Genomic DNA, 21398 nt, shown 5'->3' on the forward strand with positions numbered 1-21398 from the left:
TCCCTAAAATGCTGGAGATTCCACATCAAGAAATTCCATGTCCTGTCCTAACACCCGGGCCTCAGAATGGGTTTGTGTTAATCCCAACAGGGAAAATAGAAACATAGAACATGAGAAACTTCAAAAAACTCAAAAAAGTAAAAAAAAAATAACTCGACAACCTCAGAAACAGCGTAGAGCAGTGTCAAACACAGCACAACCCAAATGCACCATGAGAAACTTCAAAAAAACAAAAAAATAGAAAAATAACTCGAAAACCTCAGAAACAGTATAGGGCAGTGTATAACGCAGCACAAGCCATAGTAACCATGAAAAACTTCGAAAAGCTCAAAAAAGTAAAATAAACTCAAAAAACTCAGAAACTGCGCCTATTAGTTTCCTGCTTTTTGTCTGCCTTCTTTTTTTTTTTTTTAAATAGGGGCATTACATTTGCAGTTTTCCAATCTGCTGAGACCTCCCCAGAATCCAGGAAATTTTGGTAAATTATAACCAATGCATCCACAATCCCTGCCACTATTTCTCTTAAGACCCTAGGATGCAAGCCATCAGGTCATAAGAACATAAGTCCAGGGGATTTATCTGCCTTTAGTCCCATTATCTTACTGAGTACCATTTCCTTAGTGATTATGATTGTGTTAAGTTCCTCCCCCACTTTAGCCCCTTGACTATCCACTGTCAGAATATTGTTAATGTCCTCTACTGTAAAGACTAATACAAAATATTTGTTCAGAGTTTGCACCATTTCCATGCTCCTCATTACTAAAAAAACAATTAAGAAATGGAAGACAGACTTTGAAAGTAAACTAGCACGAAATATAAAAACAGATAGCAAGAGTTTCTGTGGGCCCAAGTTTCCACATGATTTGCGCCCGATTTTTTTTTTATTAGGAGCAACTGGTGGAGAACGGACTATCTTAGAAATCGCAATTCTCCACATTTTTTTTTCTGCAGTTCTAGTCAGGTAGAACAGTTCGACTTTGGAACAGAATTTTTTCTTCAAAAGGGGGCGTGTCCGGCCACTGACGCCTGATTTGAAAGTTTCCACAGTGAAAACGTACTCCAAACTAACTTAGAATGGAGCAAGTGAAGATTTTTGTAGAACTGAAAAAACCTGTTCTACACATTAAAAAATCAGGCGCAGGTTACAAATTAGGCGTCCAGAACGAGGTGGGGGGGGAGGGGGGAGGGAAGTCATTACATTCTACAATAAATCCTTATTTATACTTATACAAATATTATACAAATAAATCCAACCTGAACAAACATTTATAAGCCAAGAAAAGATTAAATAAACCATCTTCCTACTTGTGTGAAAGTGCTTCAGCCAGCCTCACAAGTTTGTTCCCGACGGCAGGGGGGGGGGGGAGGAGGAAGCCGTTCCCGACGGCAGGAGGGAGGGAGAGCAGGCCCGCCCGCCCGAACGCAGCGGGTGGGGGGGGAGGAAGACGTTCCCGCGGAGCGGGGGGGAGGGGGAAGGAGACAGTGAGAAGGCTGCAGGAAGCCTCAGTGCTGATGGCAATGTGCTTTTATTAAAAAATGTTCAAAAATTAAACAGCTACAAAGAACTACAAAAATGGCCGAGTGCCAATGTTTCCTTCACACTGCGCATGCGTGAACGCTCCAACGCGCACGTGCAGCGTTGCCGGCAGGAAAAAAACTAATTTAAATAGTACCCACCCCCTCCCACTTACAAAATCCACGCCAAACAGACAAGGAGCTGCAGGGCTCTCCAGAATCGTGAGTTATTTTTCCGGCGCCGTTTTAGGCGCGAAAAACGGGCGCCCAGCTCGGAGGGGCGCCCGTTTTTTATCGTGTGGAAACTTGGGCCCTATAGCTATATAAAAAGGAAAAGAGTGGCTAAAGTAAATGTTGGTCCCTTAGAGGATGAGACCAGTCTGTCTTCCATTTCTTAATAATTTTTTTTGTCATTCTTTGCTGGCTTTTAAAAACTTCCCAGTCTTCTATCCTCCCACTAGTATAGGCCACTTTGTATGCCCTTGTTTTTAAAATTGGATACCATCCTTTATTTCTTTAGTTAGCCACAGATGGCTATCTTTTCTCTTACACCCTTTCCTCCTCACTGGAATATATTTTTCAAGAGAGATTTCCTAAGATTACTACTCTGGAGAACCGCTTTAATATATTTTGATTCCCAAAATTCTCTTTAAAAAAAACCAAGTTAATTCTATTTGCCAATTCATTGGGTTCAACATAAACCACAACATTCATGCTTTTCCCCAGCACCAAGAGGGGCAACACACCATTTGGGCCACACTGTCAAAGCTACAAATTGTTGCATCTTCGATCCCCAATCAACAGTGTCACAATATGCTCACCAAGGAGACATTGTCACAGGTATGCAGCACTAAATATCTGTCAATTCAACAGCAGGGGATTATTGCACTACCCCATCTCTTCCTACCCCAACGGATGGCCACTCCCCTCCCTTCCTCACCATCTTGCTCTGCCTGTGTAATCCCCTAGAATAGGTATTCCAGGAACCCTTCAGGCTACCATGTAAAATAGTGTCCTCGGCAGCTCAAGCAGTCAAGAGGGACACCCTGCACCTGTGTTGAGCCCAAGATCTCCTATATCATAAAGTACTTCAAATCACATGCCTCAGTTGTGTCTGTGCACCCCTCCCATTACTAAATGGTTTGCTTTAAAAAAAATAATAAAAATAACTTAACTCTACAAAGAGTTGGTCCAACACATTGTGCTTATGCACTTTAAGAAAATGTACTTAAAGTTCTATTTCCACAAAAGAAGAAAACATGCTCCTGCACCTCCAAATAGCTGAATTTATGCACTGCAGTACACAGATCAAGATCACCCAGGTTTAACAAACTTAGCTGATCGCACCCAGGAGAGTGATAAAAACACTGCAACCAGCCATAGCTTCTCAGGGCTTTGGGGGATAGGGTGGAAGTACAGCAATGACATCTGTCAGATGTTTTTGATTTCACTTCAAGCGTTCCTAGATGGTAAAGTCAAGACCAGTTGCAATTCCACTTTTCTTTCCTCCCCTCTAAAATGGCACCAAATGCTATCAAGGTTCATATACATTAGTTTCGATTCAAAAGCACTGAAACTAATTTGAAAACAAGCTATTGAACACCTTTTCTTTGACTGCACTTACGAGGTGATTTTTAAGCTCCTCCAGTTCTTCGAGAGAAGGAACTTTACCAATAGGTATATAGTATGGCATCTTGCAGAGGTCAGTACACAAAGCTTGATCTTTAAAAAGTATTTTACACTCCTCCATCCAATCATTTATTTCTTGAAGCAAGACCTCCACTTCTTGTCTAAGCTCCTTTATCAATTAAAGGGGATTAGAACTCTCATCCACCTGAGAATTAATGAACATATAAACATAGTTAAGGTGCAAATAGTTACTTTAGAAATGGATTGCAATTGCAACATTTTTTTTTACATTTTTGGGCTACTGATCAAGGAGGACCCTATTAGAATGTTAGGGATAGGCCACCTGCTCCACTTTCTTGTCCTCCTTGGGGAAGTTGATCCTCAATGGAAGGCAATAGTTTCAGTCAATGCTCCTCCAGCCTACTGAAGTTTTATTTCAGATCATAACCAAGTCACCCAAATGCTATTCCCAATTGTGTTCAAAAGGCATTTAACAGACTATGACAATATTATATTGAAGATCTGGACTTCCCAGATGGGAAAGCTAATCAAATGACAGTCGAGGTCAAATTCTCAATCCCCTTCTTGAGGTAGGATCATTTCCAAGCCACTTTTCTCAGGTCGACCCAGCAGCAAAGTCTGTGAGAAAACAAAAGAAGAAATGAAAGTAACTATATTTGAAACAGCTAACCAAGAAAGATATTGATTTAGCTAAACCCTGTAAAGATGATCCCCTGCTACTCAGATGTGAAAAGACACCAGTACTCTTCTGGAGTATTGAAACAGGGACCTGCTACAGAAGAAACAAACATATTGCGAATGCCTTGGAGGATATAGGGAAACCATTTAAAATGGCATAAAACATAGGATTCACTGTTTTACTATTGAGGGGGGAGTTCCACAATGAATAAGTGAATGTAATGTCTGCAAACAGTATAGTGCTCAGCAGGAAAAACAGCCCATGGCTGGGTTAGCGCCATTCAAAACCAAAGTCGGGGCAACAAGTCAACAGCCATCAGCAACCTCAGCATCAAAGAAGGATTAATTTATTCTTTTGTTGGAAGTCTTGACAATCCCGGACTCTTCAGAACAAAGGACAGACTATTTGCATCATGCAATTCAGATAATATTGTGAACTATATCTGCTTAATGTACCTTTTTCAAATGAAGGCAAACAAATAAGCAGCAAGAATACTCAAACAAAAATTGTTCACCTGTGCCCCTTATAAGGTTCTAGATGAAGCTCAGAAGATAGTCTGCAGTTGCCCCTGACATTTTGTAATGGCCTCCGCGAACTTTTCTATCCTAAGTTCGTCTTCATGAATAATTTGATCTAGAAGTCTGTCAGAAAGTGTTTTTAAGTTTCCAATTTAAAGGTTTGCCTTTAGGTTATTATCCCATAAAACAGAACCACCTTTCAAGTACAAAGTGCTGATTAGAGCACTGGATCATGGGGGAAAATAGCTTAAATTGATGAAAGTCATTGCTGATTTGTTCTGTAAAGTTGTACAATTAACAACAACTTTTTATTTATAGTGCCTTTAACGTAGTAAAACATCCCAAGTCGCTCCACAGCAGTGTTACAAGACAAAACAGATACATTTGACACCGAGCCACAAAAAGAAAAAATTAAGGCAGGTGACTAAAAGCTTAATTAAAGAGGTAGGTTTTATGGAGCGTCTTAAAGGAGGAAAGAGTGGTAGAGAGGCAGAGAGGTTCAGGGAGGGCATTCCAGAGCTAAGGACCCAAACAGCTGAAGGCACAGCCACCAATGGTTGAGCAGTTATAATGAGCGATGTTCAAGAGGGCAGAAATCTTGTGGGGTTGTGAGGCTGAAAAAGATTACAGAGATAGGGAGGGGCAAGGCCATGGAGTGATTTGTAAACAAGGATGAGAATTTTGAAATCGATGTGTTGTTCAACAGGGAGCCAATGTAGGTCAGAAAGCACAGGGGTGATGGGTGATCATGGCGTGGCAAGTGAGGACATGGGCTGCTGAGTTTTAGATGACCTCAAGTTTACATAGTGTAGAATGTGAGAAGCCAGACAGGAATGTGTTGGTCAAGTCTAGAGGTAACAAAGGCATGAATGAGGGTTTCAGCAGCAGAAGAGCTGAGGCAGGGGCAGAGGTGGGCAAGGTGGAAAAAGGTGGTTTTAGTTATGCTACAGATATGTGGCTGGAAATTCATTTCAGGGTCAAATATGACACCTAGGTTGCAAACAGTCTTGTTCACCCTCAAATTGATGCTATGGAGAGGGATAGAGTCAGGGTTAGGGAACGCAGTTTGTGGCGGGGACCAAAGATAATGGCTTCCCAATATTTAATTGGAGAAAATTTCTACTCATCCAGTACTGGATGTCGGACAAGCAATCTGACAATTTAGATACTGAGAAGCGGTGGAGGGGGTAGAGCTGGGTGTCGTCAGCGTACATGTGGAAACTGACTGTTTTCTGATGATATCGCCAAGGAGCAGCATATAGATGAGAAATAAGAGGGGGCCAAGGACAGATCCTTGGGCGACACCAGAGGTAACGATGCAGGATTAGGAAGAGAAGCCATTGCAGGAGATTTTCTGGCTACGATTAGATAGATAAGAATGGCTACTATGTGTGCAGGAAGTGTCCCCAGCTGCAGCTCCTGTCAGACCGCAGTGCGGTACTGGAGCTGCGCATGGATTCGCTCTGGAGCATCCGCAATGCTGAGGACTTTGTGGATAGCACGTATCGTGAGCTGGTCACACCGCAGGTAAAGGTTACACAGGCAGATAAGGAATGGGTGACCATCAGGAAGAGCAAGGGAAGGAATGTAGTGCAGGGCTCCCCTGCGGTCACCTCCCTCCAAAACAGATATACCATTTTGGATACTGTTGAGGGAGGTGGCTCATCAGGGGAAGGCAGCAGCAGCCAAGTTCATGGCACCAGGGGTGACTCTGCTGCACAGGAGGGCAGGAAAGAGTGGGAGAGATATAGTGATAGGGGATTCTATTGCAAGGGGAATATTTCTGCGGCCGCAAATGAAACTCCAGGATGGTATGTTGCCTCCCTGGTGCAAGGGTCAAGGATGTCTCGGAGCGGCTGCAGAGCATTCTGGAGGGGGAGGGTGAACAGCCAGCTGTCGTGGTGTATATAGGTAAAAAATTGGATAAGGTCCTACAAGCTGAATTTAGGGAGCTAGGAGTTAAGTTAAAAAGTAGGACCTCAAGGGGAGTAATCTCAGGATTGCTACCAGTACCACATACTAGTCAGAGCAGGAATAGCAGGATAGAGGAATGGTGCAAAAGATTCAAATTCCTGGGACATTGGAACCGGTTCTGGGGGAGGTGGGACAAGTACAAACTGGACGGTCTGCACCTGGACAGGACTGGAACCGATGTTCTAGGCGGAGTGTTTGCTAGTGCTTTTGGGGAGGGTTTAAACTAATATGGCAGAGGGATGGGAATCTATGCAGGGAGGCAGAGGGAAGTAAAAAGGGGGCAGTAGCAAAAGGTAGGAAGGAGAAAAGTAAGAGTGAAAGGCAGAGAAATCAAGGGCAAAAATCAAAAAGGGCCACATTAGAACATAATTCTAAAAGGACAAAGAGTGCTTAAAAAAAACCAAGCCTCAATGCGAGCAGCATTCGTAATAAGGTACGCAGATAGCTATTAACGGATATAATGTAATTGGAGACATGGCTCCAGGGTGACCAAGGCTGGGAACTCAACATCCAGGGGTATTCAACATTCAGGGGTATTCAACATTCAGGAAGGATAGACAGAAAGGCAAAGGAGGTGGGGTAGCGTTACTGGTTAAAGAGATCAACGCAATAGTAAGGAAGGACATTAGCTTGGATGATGTGGAATAGATGGGTAGAGCTGCGAAACACCAAAGGGCAGAAAACATTAGTGGGAGTTGTGTACAGACCACCAAACAGTAGTAGTGAGGTTGGGAATGGCATCAAACCGCAAATTAGGGATGCATGCAATAAAGGTACAGCAGTTATCACGGGTGATTTTAATCGACATATTGATTGGGCTAACCAAACTGGTAGCAATACTGTGGAGAATTTCCTGGAGTGCATAAGGGATGGTTTTCTGGACCAATATGTTGAGGAACCAACTAGAGAGCAGGCCATCCTAGACTTGGTCTTGTGTAATGAGAGAGGATTTAATTAGCAATCTGGTCGTGCGAGACCCCTCAGGGAAGAGTGACCATAATATGGTAGAATTCTTCATTAAGATGGAGAGTGACACAGTTAATTCAGAGACGAGAGTCCTGAACTTAAAGATAACTTCGATGGTATGAGACGTGAACTGGCTAGAATATACTGCCGAATGATACTTAAAGGGTTGACGGTAGATAGCCAATGGCAGACATTTAAAGATCACATGGACGAACTTCAACAATTGTACATCCCCGTCTGGCATAAAAGGTGGCTCAACCGTGGCTAACAAGGGAAATTAGGGATAATGTTAAATCCAAGGAAGAGGCACATAAATTGGCCAGAAAAAGCAGTAAACCTGAGGACTGGGAGAAATTTAGAATTAAGCAGAGGAGGACTAAGGGTTTAATTGAGAGGTGGAAAAGAGAGTACAAGTGTAAGCTTGCAGGGAACATAAAAACTGACTGCAAAAGCTTCTATAAATATGTGAAGAGAAAGATTAGTGAAGACAAATGTAGGTTCCTTGCAGTCAGAATTAGGTGAATTCATAATAGGGAACAAGGAAATGGCAGACCAACTGAACAAATACTTTGGTTCTGTCTTCACCAAGGAAGACACAAGTAACCTCCCGAAAACACTAGGGTACCGAGGGTTGAGTGAGACGGGGGAACTGAGGGAAATCCTTATTAGTCAGAAAAGGTGTTAGGGAAATTGATGGGATTGAAGGCTGATAAATCCCAAGGGCCTGATAGTCTGCATCCCAGAGTACTCAAGGAAGTGGCACTAGAAATAGTAGATACATTGGTGGTCATTTTCCAACATTCCATGGACTCTGAATCAGCTCCTATGGATTGGAGGGTAGCTAATGTAACCCCACTTTTTAAAAAAAGGAGGGAAGGGAGAAAACAGGGAATTATAGACCGGTTAGCCTGACATCGGTAGTGGGGAAAATGCTGGAAATCAATTATTAAACAGCAGCACATTTCGAAAGCAGTGACAGGATCGGTCCAAGTCAGCATGGATTTATGAAAGGGAAATCATGCTGGACAAATCTTCTAAAATTTTGAGGGTGTAACTACTAGATTGGATAAGGGAGAACCAGTGGATGTCATGTATTTGGACTTTCAAAAGGTTTTTGACAAGGTCCCACACAAGAGATTAGGATGCAAAATTAAGGCACATGGGATTGGGGGTAATGCATTGACATGATAGAGAACTGATTGGCAGACAGGAAGCAAAGAGTGGGAATAAACAGGTCCTTTTTAGAATGGCAGGCAGTGACTAGTGGGATACCGCAAGGTTCCGTGCTGGGACTCCAGCTATTTACATTATACATCAATGATTTGGATGAAGGAATATCCCCAAGTTTGCAGATGACACTAAGCTGGCTGGCAGTGTGATCTGTGAGGAGGATCCAAGAGACTGCAGGGTGCTTTGGACAGGTTAGGCGAGTGGGCAAATGCATGGCAGATGCAGTATAATGTGGATAAGTGTGAGGTTATCCACTTGGGTGGCAAAAACAGGAAGGCAGATTATCTGAATGGTGACAGATTAGTAAAAGGGGAGGTGCAACAAGACCTGGGTGTCATGGTACATCAGTCATTGAAAGTAGGCATGCAGGTACAACAGGCAGTTAAGAAAGCAAATGGCATGTTGGTATTCATAACGAGAGAATTTGAGTACAGGAGCAGGGAGGTCTTATGCAGTTGTACAGGGCCTTGGTGAGACCACACCTCGAGTATTGTGTGCCGTTTTGGTCTCCTAATCTGAGGAAGGACATTCTTGCTATTGAGGGAGTGCAGCGAAGGTTCACCAGACAGATTCCTGGGATGGCCGGACTGACATATGAAGAAAGACTGGATCGACTAGGCTTATACTGGAATTTAGATGAATGAGAGGGGATCTCAGAAGCATATAAAATTCTGATGGGATGGGACAGGTTAGATGCAGGAAGAATGTTTCCGATGTTGGGGGAAGTCCAGAACCAGGGGTCACAGTCTAAGGATAAGGGATAAGCCATCTTGGACTGAGATGAGGAGAAACTTTTTCACCCAGAGAGTTGTGAACCTATGGAATTCCCTACCACAGAAAGTTGTTGAGTCCAGTTTGTTGGATATATTCAAAACGGAGTTAGATGTGGCCCTTACAGCTAAAGGGATTAGGGGGTATTGAGAGAAGGCGGCGTGGGGTACTGAAGTTGCATGATCAGCCATGATCATAGTGAATGGTGGTGCAGGCTCGAAGGGCCAAATGGTCTGCTCCTGCACCTATTTTCTATGTTTCTATGAACCAGGCGAGTGCATTCCCACCTAGCTGGACGATGGTGGAGAGGCATTGGAGGGGGATGGAGTGGTCAACTGTGTCAAAGGCTGCAGACAGGTCCAGAAGGAAGAGGAGGGATAGTTTACCTTTGTCACACTCACAATGGATGTAATTTGTGACTTTGATGAGAGCCATTTCGGTACTGTGGCAGGGGCAAAAACCAGATTGGGAGGCAACAACACTTTGGACAGGAAAGGGAGTTTGGATATGGGGTGATAACCTAGCAAACAAAGTTGGGTCAAGAGTTTTTTTTTGAGGGGGGGGGGGGTGATGACAGCAAGGAGAGCAAACCATTAATAATGTCAGCGAACATGGGAGCCAAAAAAGGAAGTTGGGTGGTCAGCAGATTAGTGGGAATAGGGTCAAGGGAGCAGGAAGTGGGTCTCATGGACAAGATGAGCTTGGAGAGATCAAGAGGGGAGATCAAAGAGAAACTAGAGAAAGCTGAGAGTTTAGGGTTAGGGCAGGTAGGAGCCTCAAATGAAGTTTGGCCCTGAGGGCTAGGTGAAGAAAGGGAACGCACAGAGGCAGCTGATCGGATGATCTCAATCTTTGAGATAAAGTCGTCCATGAGTTCCTCACACTTGCTGTTGGAGGCGAGTGTGTTGGAGACAGGGTAGAGGGGTTTAAGGAGAAAGTTAGCAGAAGAGTAGCCAGGGGTTATTTTTGCAATTCAGACTGATCCTGGAATAATTTTTGTAGACAAAAGGAGGAACTGATAATGTTTTGTGTTCGAGTCAGATCTGGCAGTGAATGGCTAAACCAATTGCCCACCACATCCAATCAAGTCTGTGCCTTTTTGACTTGAGGGAGCAAAGAGGAGGGCTGACAAGCTCGATGCTGAAATCCCTTATGAACCTGAAACAGTACTTTTCTAATAAACCTACATTTAAATACTGTAACTAATGAACAATTCACCTGCTGTCAATTGTAGTTATAAAGAGAAGCTGGTCAGTTTACCTGATCATGGCAGCTTCCTATGCTGCACCTGACTGAGGACAACACCAGGTTATAGTGCAAGCAGGGGAAGCTAGTAATACTCAAAACAAATGGGACTATAAAAAGCACCAATAGAATGTGGTGTTGCTACATTTTTTTAATTACGCCTACTTTACTGTGACCATGCTCGCACTTATGCTGGGGAGACAGAGTCCCAGTCGCGCATGCACAGGACACAAACAGTTGTTTTTTTTTTTAAATCCAATTTCGTTCCAGATCAACTCTAACGCCAAAGATCACTTTGCGCCAATGTGTTTGATCTTAGGCCAAAAGGCCGAGAGCCGAAGTTGCACCGTTCCTGGAAATATTGCAATACCAGGTCGGTGCATGGAGTGGACGGGGCATGCCCCTGATCCAGCTCACAAGCAATTGTTTTTTTTTCGTAGCCAATCTTCCCAATTCTTTGTCAGATCACAAACACCAGAGGTCACCTTGCACACATCAAGGATCACCCTGCGCCAATGCCCTTAGCCAAAAGCCCAAGCACCGTTCCTGGAAGTACTGCAATACCAGGTTCGTGCCATGGAGGTGGATGGGTCAATCCACCCCACCCAAAGCTCACAAACAATTGTTGCAAGTAATCCCTCCGATAAGCACATACATTTTCAAACACCACAATCAGCCCCACCTTCCGGTGGCCGTTGCTGAGTGGAGATTGAAGACCAGGACCACAGCTTCCAATTCCACCCCACCCCACCCTGGGAGCTTCGGAAGCATTGCTTGCCGCCGGCCAATAGGAGCAAGGGATGAAGAAAGATAACCAATCATAAATGGACTTCCGGGGGCATGTGCGGGACCGGGGCCCTGCGGTCACGTGACAGTGCGGTGTGTCGGGGCGGTATGGGTTCGATGGGAAATGATTCCTCAGTAAAGCCAGTTATAATCAGCGTGAAATATTTCAAAACATTTTAAAATGATAGACGTGTTTGTGTAGAAACAGAACATTGACACGCTGACTGCCGGAGCCAACGGCTAATGGAACAGGTGGCGGATCGATCAATGTTATTATCTGCAACAGTGCTTAACTTCACTTAGAAGTACGTTCAAACACCACCTGATTCCTCCTTTAAACGCCCAGCGAGGTCGGTGCGCAGACTTTGGAGCTCCTTCCACTTGTACGTTAATCATGAATCCAAGATCTGTTGCTCTCATGAGCGCTTTGCTGCACTGCACAATGCAGCGCTACTCGTCTGCACACCCACAACAACATGGGCCGCAATCTTATTCAATCGTGGTGGATGCATCTAAGCCACAAAAAGAGCTGAGGCACTTCTGGAGGAGTACAGGATTTTGGTAGGTTTTCAACATTTTATTTTGCTATGTAAACATTACAGGGTTGTCACCATTAGGGAATGTTAAGAGTGAGATCTTTAATCAAAAGGAAGTTAGAGATTGCACGCCCATTTGAACATATGGGAGATGTTTTGTCCACGAGAATCATGTAAAAGATTCACGCTTTTAAACCCTCCATTTGCTTGGATGAGTGCAGCTCCAACAACACTAAATAAGCTCCACACCATTCAGGACAAAGCAGCCCATTTGATTGGCACCCCATCCGCCGCCTTAAACATTCCGGAGTAACTATTTGTCCTTACTCACTTCTGCGCATGCGTCCTCTGACTCTGCACCACCCCCCCCACCCCGCAGCGCAATTTCCACTAACCATTTTCTGCACATGCGTCCCCCCATCGCTTCCCCGCCCATGCCCGCAACCTGCCCCGAACACTATGTTGCCTCCACTGTGTAGACTGAGCCTTTGATCATCTGCATCGCCGATCTGCCAAGCCTCCGATTCATCAGGCCCACCCGAGCTCTGAGCAGCTCCGAACCTCCGAACGAGAAAGGTGGTGGGGAGAGAACCGGTGGGCACATGTGCTGGGGTATGGGTCTTCACTTGGCGGTGGCAGCACATGCGCTGGTGTAAGGGACTTCAGCTGGGGGAGGGATGTACTTGCGCTGGGGTAAGGGACTTCGGCTGGAACTTGGTGACTTTTGGGAAATCTATCCTCTCCTGGTTTCTGAAGTCAAAATGGATTGAATTACAAATTGGAAAGTCAGTCAGAATTTGGGCTAGGCAGTTCCAGTTACAACTCTTTTGTTGTGAACAAAATAAAACATTAAATTAAGTGCCCTCTGATTAAAGGGGGAGGACACTCCAAATACTTTAAAACTAGTGCCCCCTTGGTTTTTTTTTGTTTGTATTTTTGAGGGCACAAAAAATGCAAATTATATAAGTGCCCCCTGGTTAAAAGGGTGGGGTGCACTGAAACCGGCACAATAAACAAATTATACTTGAGACAAAACATCAAATTAAAATTTGATTGCCAGAGGTGATGATGCACTCCAGTCTCTCCGGTGCCCACCTCTCGCGGAAGGCCACGAGGATACCGGTCCGCATGCTCCATCTCCAGGGACACCCTGGCTCGGATGCAACTGCGGAAGAGAGGCAGGCAGTTGGGTGAATGACCCCTTTGACCGCCCGCTGCTTGGACCGGCTGATGGCCCCCTTGGCCATGCCCAGGAGCAGTCCTATGAGGAGGCCTTCCGACCTGCCCGATCCCCTCTGCACAGGGTGCCCAAAGATCAGGAGTGTGGGACTGAAGTGCAACCATAATTTGAGGTGCAGCCCCTTCAAATAATGGAATAGGGGCTGCAACCTCACACATTCAGAGATCGGAGGAGGCAGCGCGGGAATCTGGGCGAGGCCTATAAAAGGCCCAACAGTTGGAGCGGCGGCAGATCGGAGGTCGCGGCGCGGGACTCCGGGGGAGGCCTATAAAAGGCCCAACAGTTGGAGCGGCGGCAGATCGGAGGAGGCGGCGCTGGAGTCCGGGGGAGGCCTATAAAAGGCCCAACAGTTGGAGCGGCGGCAGATCGGAGGAGGCGGCGCTGGAGTCCAGGGGAGGCCTATAAAAGGCCCAACAGTCGGAGCGGCGGCAGATCGGAGGAGGTGGCGCAGGAGTCCAGGGGAGGCCTATAAAAGGCCCAACAGTTGGAGAAGTCAGATTGGAGGAGGCCAGCTGGAGTCCGGGGGAGGCCTATAAAAGGCCCAACAGTCGGAGAAGTCAGATTGGAGGAGGCCAGCTGGTGCAGGGTGGGAAGGCAAAAAAGAAGTAAAAAGAAATCGAAGGGTGACATCACAGCCAAGGGGATAAGTGATTGGCTGGTGATTGGTGAGTAGTTTTTCTTCTTTTTCTTTTCCTTTATCAGTAGGTAACCTTTTGGCATTGTTGACAAATTAAGTTAATCTAAGAGTTAAGTCATGGCAGGAGAGAACAGACCCATGTCATGCTCCTCCTGTGCTATGTGGGAACTCAGGGAAGCCTCCAGTGTCCCTGACAACGACGTGTGCAGGAAGTGTATCCTGCTGTAGCACCTGACAGACCGCATTGCGGCACTGGAACTGCGCATGGATTCACTCTGGAGCATCTGCGATGCTGAGGATATCGTGAATAGCACGTTGAGTGAGTTGGTCACACCGCAGCCAAAGGTTACTCAGGTAGATAAGGAATGGGTGACCAACAGTAAGAGTAGTGGAAGGAAGGTAGTGCAGGGGTCCCCTGCGGTCATCCTCCTCCAAAACAGATACACCGCCTTGGGTGCTGTTGGGGGGAATGACGCACTAGGAGAGGGCAGCAGCAGCCAAGATCATGGCACCGTGGGTGGCTCTGCTACACAGGAGTGCAGGAAAAAAAGAGTGGGAGAGCTATAGTGGAACGGGATTCTATTGTAAGGGAAATAGATAGAAGTTTCTGTGGCCACAATTGAGACTCCAGGATGGTATGTTGCCTCCCTGGTGCAAGGGTCAAGGATGTCGCGGAGCGGCTGCAGGACATTTTGGAGGGGGAGGGTGCACAGCCAGTTGTCGTGGTGCATATAGGTACCAACGATATAGGTAAAAAAACGGGACGAGGTCCGACAAGCTGAATTTAGGGGGCTAGGAGTTAAACTAAAAAGTAGGACCTCAAAGGTAGTAATCTCAGGATTGCTACCAGTGCCACGTGCTAGTCAGAATAGGAATTGCAGGATAGCCAAGATGAATACGTGGCTTGAGGAATGGTGCAAGGGGGAGGGATTCAAATTCCTGGGACATTAGAGCCAGTTCTGGGCGAGGTGGGACCAGTACAAACCGGACGGTCTGCACCTGGGCAGTGTACTGGGGGGAGTGTTTGCTAGTGCTATTGGGGAGGGGTTAAACTAATATGGCAGGGGGATGGGAACCTATGCAGAGAGACAGAGGGAAGTAGAATGGGGGCAGAAGCAAAAGATAGAAAGAAGAAAAGTAAAAGTGGAGGGCCGAGAAACCCAAGGCAAAAATCAAAAAGGGCCACATTACAGCAAAATTCAAAAGGAGCAAAGTGTGTTAAAAAGACACGTCTGAAGGCTCTGTGCCTCAATGCGAGGAGTATTCGTAATAAAGTGGACGAATTAAATGCGCAGGCCGCTATTTACAAATATGGTATAATTAGCATTACGGAGCCATGGCTCCAGGGTGACCAAGGCTGGGAACTCAACATCCAGGGGTATTCAACATTTAGGAAGGATGGACAGAAAGGAAAAGGAGGAAAAGTGTGGCGTTGCTGGTAAAAGAGGAAATTAACGCAAGAATAAGGAAGGACATTAGCCTGGATGATGTGGAATCGGTATGCGTGGAGCTGCGAAATACCAAAGGGAAGAAAACGCTAGTGGGAGTTGTGTACAGATCACCAAACAGTAGTAGTGAGGTTGGAGACAGCATCAAACAACAAATTAGGGATGTGTGCAATAAAGGTACAGCAGTTATCATGGGCGTTTAATCTACATATAGATTGGGCTAACCAAACTGGTGGCAATATAGTGGAGGAGGATTTCCTGCAATATATTAGGGATGGTTTTCTCGACCAATATGTCGAGGAATCAACAAGAGGGTTGGCCATCCTAGACTGGGTGATGTGTAATGAGAAAGGACCAGTTAGCAATCTTGTTGTGCAAGGCCCCTTGAGAAAGAGTGACCATAACATGGTAGAATTCTTTATTAAGATGGAGAGTGACACAGTTAATTCAGAGACTAGGGCCCTGAACTTTGGGAAAGGTAATTTCGATGGTATGAGTCGTGAATTGTCTAGAATAGACTGGCGAATGATACTTAAAGGGTTGACGGTGGATAGGCAATGGCAAACATTTAAAGGTCACATGGATGAACTTCAACAATTGTACATCCCGGTCTGGAGTAAAAATAAAACTGGGAAGGTGGCTCAACCGTGGCTAACAAGGAAAATTAAGGATAGTGTTAAATCCAAGGAAGAGGCATATAAATTGGCCAGAAAAAACAGCAAACCTGAGGACTGGGAGAAATTTAGAATTCAGCAGAGGAGGACAAAGGGTTTAATTAGGAGGGGGAAAATTGCTGGAACATAAAAACTGGCTGCAAAAGCTTCTATAGATATGTGAAGAGAAAAAGATTAGTGAAGATAAACTTAGGTCCCTTGCAGTCAGAATCAGGTGAATTTATAATGGGAAACAAAGAAATGGCAGACCAATTGAACAAATACTTTAGTTCTGTCTTCACGAAGGAAGACACAAATAACCTTCCGGAAGGAAATACTAGGAGACACAGGGTCTAGTGAGAAGGAGGAATTGAAGGAAATCCTTATTAGGCGGGAAATTGTGTTAGGGAAATTGATGGGATTGAAGGCCGATAAATCCCCAGAGTACTTAAGGAAGTGGGCCTAGAAATAGTGGATGCATTGGTGATCATTTTCCAGCAGTCTATCGTCTCTGGATTAGTTCCTATGGACTGGAGGGTAGCTAATGTAACACCACTTTTTAAGAAAGGAGGGAGAGAGAAAACAGGGAATTAGACCAGTTAGCCTGACATCAGTGGTGGGGAAAATGTTGGAATCAATTATTAAAGATGAAATAGCAGCGCATTTGGAAAGCAGTGACAGGATTGGTCCAAGTCAGCATGGATTTATGAAAGGGAAATCATGCTTGACAAATCTTCCAGAATTTTTTGAGGATGTAACTAGTAGAGTGGACGGAGAGAACCAGTGGATGTAGTGTATTTGGAAATTTCAAAAGGCTTTTGACAAGATGCCACACAAGAGATTGGTGTGCAAAATTAAAGCACATGGTATTGAGGGTAATGCATTGACGTGGATAGAGAACTAGACAGGAAGCAGAGTCGGGATAAACAGGTCCTTTTCAGAATGGCAGGCAGTGACTAGTGGGGTGTGATAATGGCACACTGATGCAGTAAATGGCAGATACAATTTGCATGCCTCTGCTTTTGGTTCTGACTCCCCTGCTGCCTCAGAGACAATGATCAGCTTCCTGGCAATATGTGTGGCGGGGTCAGGCTACGGGTAAGCTGCAGCAGACCTACGGCCTCGAAGCCAGGCCTTGGCAGGCCGGATGGAATCCATCGGCAGGCCGGATACGGCCTGCAGGTCCTATTTTATCTGCCACTGACATCATGGGCAGCCCCTCGAAAACGAGGAAGACTTGCTTCCACTCTCAAAGTGAGTTCTCAGGTGACTCTACAGTTCAATACGGGCATTACAGTTTCTGTCACAGGTGGGACAGACAGTCATTGAAGGAAAGGGTGGGTGGTGAGTCTGGTTTGCCGCACGCTCCTTCCGCTGCTTGCACTTGTTTTCTGTATGCTCTCGGTGACGAGACTCTAGGTGCTCAGCGTCCTCCCGGATGTTGTCCTCCACTTAGGGATTCCCAGGTGTCGGTGGGGATGTTGTATTTTATCAAGGAGGCTTTGAGTGTGTCCTTGAAATGTTTCCTCTGCCCACCTGGGGATTGCTTGCCTTGTAGGAGTTCTGAGTAGAGTGCTTGCTTTGGGAGTCTTGTGTCGGGCATGTAGACGATGTGGCCTGCCCAACAGAGCTGGTTGAGTGTGGTCAGTGCTTCGATGCTGGGGACATTGGTGCATCTATTCTCCCGGGGGATTTGCAAGATCTTGCAGAGACAGTGTTGGTGGGGTATTTCTCCAGTGATTTGAGGTGCCTACTGTATATGATCCACATCTCTCAGCCGTATAGGAGGGCGGATATCACTGACCTAGAAGGGTAAGGGCAGCAGGCGCGTGGGAACACTACCAGCTCCCAAGTTCCCCTCCAAGTCATATACCATCCTGGGTCAAAATCCTGGAACTCCCTACCTAACAGCACTGTGGGAGTAGCTTCACTGCACAGACTGCAGTGGTTCAAGAAGACGGCTCACTACCACCTCCTTGAGGGCAATTATGGATGGGCAATAAATGCTGGCATTGCTAGCAACAGACACCCCACGAATGAATTTAAAAAAGCACACTTCTCGTGGTTTTTGCTTGCACTTAGTGTCAGATCCGGAGCACCTTTATGTTATTTAGCTGCAGACCTGGCCTATGTTTGTTCTAAAAGGTCAAATCCAAGTAATTGCAGCTATTTAGTACATAGAATATAAAGCACAGCGCCATTTGGCCCAACTATTCTGCGCTGGTGTTTATACTACACGAGTCTCCTCTCATTTCATCTGCCTCATCTCAGCATATTCTATTCCCTTTATTTTCATGTACTTGTCTAGTTTTCTTTTGAAAGCATCTAAGCTATTTCCCTCAACCACTTCCTTAACGAGTTCCACATTCTAATCACTCTCTGAGTAAAGACATTTCTCCTTATTTCCTATTGGATTTATTAGTAACTATCTTGTACTTGTGGCCCTTAGTTTTGGATTCTCCCACAAGTGGAAATGTTCTCTCCACATCTACCCTGTCCACCCCATTCATAATTTTAAAGACTTCTATCAGGTCACCTCCAAGTCTTCTCTTTTCTTAAAAAAAAAAGTTCCAGCCTGCGCAATCTTTTCTGATTGCTGTATCTCTCATTTCTTGTAAATGTTTTTTGCACTTTCCCCAGTGCTTAGAGAACAATACAGCACAGAAGAATACCATTCAATCCATCATGTCTTCGCCAACTCTTTCGACGAGCAGTCCAGTTAGTCCCACTAGTGTCTGGATCTTTCCCCATCTCCCTGCAATTTTTTCTCCTTCAACTTTTCACCTTCTACCACTTGCCCCGCTCAGACTGCTGTGGTGGCGGTGTGGCTCTCCTCAGCAAATCACAACATGGTCTGTCCCCCTACCCCTTCGGCACTTTCTCCTGCATTGAGCATCTCCCCCATTCCACTCCTCTCACCTCTCATTTAAAATTTTTGTTCTCTACCGCCCACCCAAGTACCATTTAAAAAAAGGGTGTAAGGATAAACCTAGCACTACAGGCCAGTCAGTTTAACCTCGGTAGTGGGGAAGCGTTTAGAAACGAGAATCCAGGACAAAATTAACAGTCACTTGGACAAGTATAGATTAATTAAGGAAAGCCAGCATGGATTTGTTAAAAGCAAATCGTATTGATGAGGTAACAGAGAGGGTTGATATGGGCAATGCGGCTGATGTGGTGTACATGAACGTTCAAAAGGTGTTTGATAAAGCGTCACGTAATAGGCTTGCCAATAAAGTTGAAGCCCATGGAATAAAAGGGACAGCGGCAGTATGGATACGAAATTGGCTAAGTGACAGGAAACATAGAGAACGGTTGTTTGTTTGGACTGGAGGAAGGAGGACTGGTGGTGTTTTCCAGGGGTCGGTACTAGGACCACTGCTTTTCTTGATATATATTAATGACTTGGACGTGGGTGTACAGGACACAATTTCAAAATTTGCAGATGATACAAAACTTGGAAGTATAGTGAACAGTGAGGATGGTGATTTAAGGTGATTGGCACAAGAACTAAAGACGATATAGACAGGCTTGTGGGATGGGCGGACACGTAGCAGCCAAAATTTAACGCAAAAAAGTGTGAAGTGATACATTTGGTAGAAAGGATGAGGAGAGGACATATAAACTAAATGGTACAATCCTAAAGGGAGTGCGCGAACACTGAAGGTATGCGTGCACAAATCGTTGAAGATGGCAGGGCAGGTTGAGAGAGCAGTTTAAAAAGCTTACGGGATCCTGGGCTTTATAAATAGAGGTATAGAGTACAAAAGTGTGGAAATTATGATGAACCTGTACAAAACACTGGTTCGGCCTCGTCTGGAGTACTATGTCCAATTCTGGGCATCACACTTTAGGAAGGATGTGATGGGCTTAGAGAAGGTGCAGAAAAGATTTACGAGAATGATTACAAGAATGAGGGATTTCAGTTACATGGATAGACTGGAGAACCTGGGGTTGTTCTCCTTGGAGCAGAGAGATTTGATCGACTTGGACGTGGGTGTATAGGGCACAAAATCCTGAGTGATCTGGACAGAGTAGCTAGAGAGAAACTGTTCCTATTGGCAGAAGGGTCGAGAATCAGAGGACACAGATTTAAGGTGATTGGCACAAGAACTAAAGGCGATGTGAGAAAAATCTTTTTTACTCAGCAAGTGCTTGGGTTCTGGAATGCACTGCCTGAAAGGGAGGCGGAGGCAGTCTCATCTTATCTTTCTAAAGGGAGTTGAATAAGTATCTGAAGGAATAAAAATTGCAGGGCTACCGGGAAAGGGCATGGGAGTGGGACTAGCTGAGAGTTGGCACGGGCTTGAATGCTGTAACCATTCTATGATTCTATGATAACCTGTCCTGCCACCTTCAAAGATGTGTTTATGCACCCCTTTAAAATTGTACCATTTAGCTTGTATTGCCTTCCCTTATTCTTCCTACCAAAATGTATCAGCTCATGCTTTTTCTGCATTAAATTTCACCTGCCATGGGTCTGTCCATTCCACCAGCTTGTTTATGTCCTCTTGAAGTCTATTACTATCTATGTCCTTATATATTACTATCTATATACTTCTATATCCTCTTCATAGTATTGTGACCGGATCTGTGCACAGTACTCATAAGTGCGGCCTGACCAGGTCCCTATAAAAGTTTAACATAACTTTACTACTTTTGAATCCTACACCCCTAGACATAAATCCCAATGCTTTGTTAGTATTTTTAATTGCTTTGCTGACCTGTGATACTGATTTTAATGATTTATTCACCTGTATCCCTAGATCCCTTTGCTCTTCTACCCAATTTAGTTTCTTATTTTCTAAGGCGTTTCCGTTTTTCCACCAAAGTGCATCACCTCACATTTATCCATGTTGAAGTTAATTTGCCACTTGTCAATCTGCAAGTTTTCTAATGTCTTCCTGTTTTATGTTGTATTGTTCCTCAGTGTCACCAAAGCCCCTCCCTCAGTTTGGTATCATCTGCAAATTTTGATAGTGAGCTGCTTATTCTTAAATGCAAATTAGTAACATAAATTATGAATAACTGGTCCCAGCACTGATCCTTATGTAACACTGCTTTCTATCTTCCTCTAATTTGAATAACTACTCCATGTTGCCCAAAACTCACTGTAGGTTTGTAGACAGTTTACTCGGTGGGTGGCGCTGTCTCCAGGCCAGGTCCAAGACACCCTAACCTCTGTCATCGAGCTACAGTGCGTGGACGACGCCTGGGTCTATGCACAGAGGCTGAACTCCAGGACATAGTCGACGTATTTACTGAGGCGTACAAAAGCATGGGCCTTGTGCTAAACATCCGTAAGACAAAGGTCCTCCACCAGCCTGGCCTTGCCGCACAGCACTGCCCCCCAGTCATCAAGATCCACGGCGCGGCCCTGGATAAAGTGGACCATTTCCCATACATAGAAACATAGGAATTTACAGTGCAGAAGGAGGCCATTTCGGCCCATCATGTCCGCGCCGGCCGACAAAGAGCCGCACGGCCCTTGATCAGCAGCCCTAAAGGTTATATATAAACCTATGAGCAATGACGGAAAGACAAAGAGCA

At 45.2% G+C, this 21398-nt stretch overlaps 1 protein-coding gene and 1 long non-coding RNA gene across 3 annotated transcripts in view; one reads left to right on the forward strand and one right to left on the reverse strand.

Annotated features, from left to right (window-relative positions):
• Positions 1–3558: 3558 nt before the first annotated feature.
• LOC139234125 (uncharacterized) lies at positions 3559–11296 on the reverse strand. Its single transcript, XR_011588280.1, has 2 exons — positions 11231–11296; positions 3559–3783 (listed from the first exon to the last, which is right to left on the reverse strand). It is a non-coding gene; the product is annotated as an uncharacterized lncRNA (long non-coding RNA).
• A 125-nt stretch (positions 11297–11421) lies between these two features.
• The window catches only part of idua (alpha-L-iduronidase), a 538596-nt gene continuing 528619 nt past the window's right edge, over positions 11422–21398 (forward strand). For both annotated transcript variants that reach the window (XM_070871632.1, XM_070871633.1), the window contains exon 1: positions 11422–11895. In XM_070871632.1, coding sequence (XP_070727733.1) covers positions 11729–11895 — 167 coding nt within the window. In that variant the 5' untranslated portion in view covers positions 11422–11728. The remainder of the gene's footprint in view (positions 11896–21398) is intronic.

Source organism: Pristiophorus japonicus, chromosome 2 (assembly GCF_044704955.1).
Source record: "Pristiophorus japonicus isolate sPriJap1 chromosome 2, sPriJap1.hap1, whole genome shotgun sequence".
In the NCBI taxonomy this organism is placed as follows: domain Eukaryota; kingdom Metazoa; phylum Chordata; class Chondrichthyes; family Pristiophoridae; genus Pristiophorus; species Pristiophorus japonicus.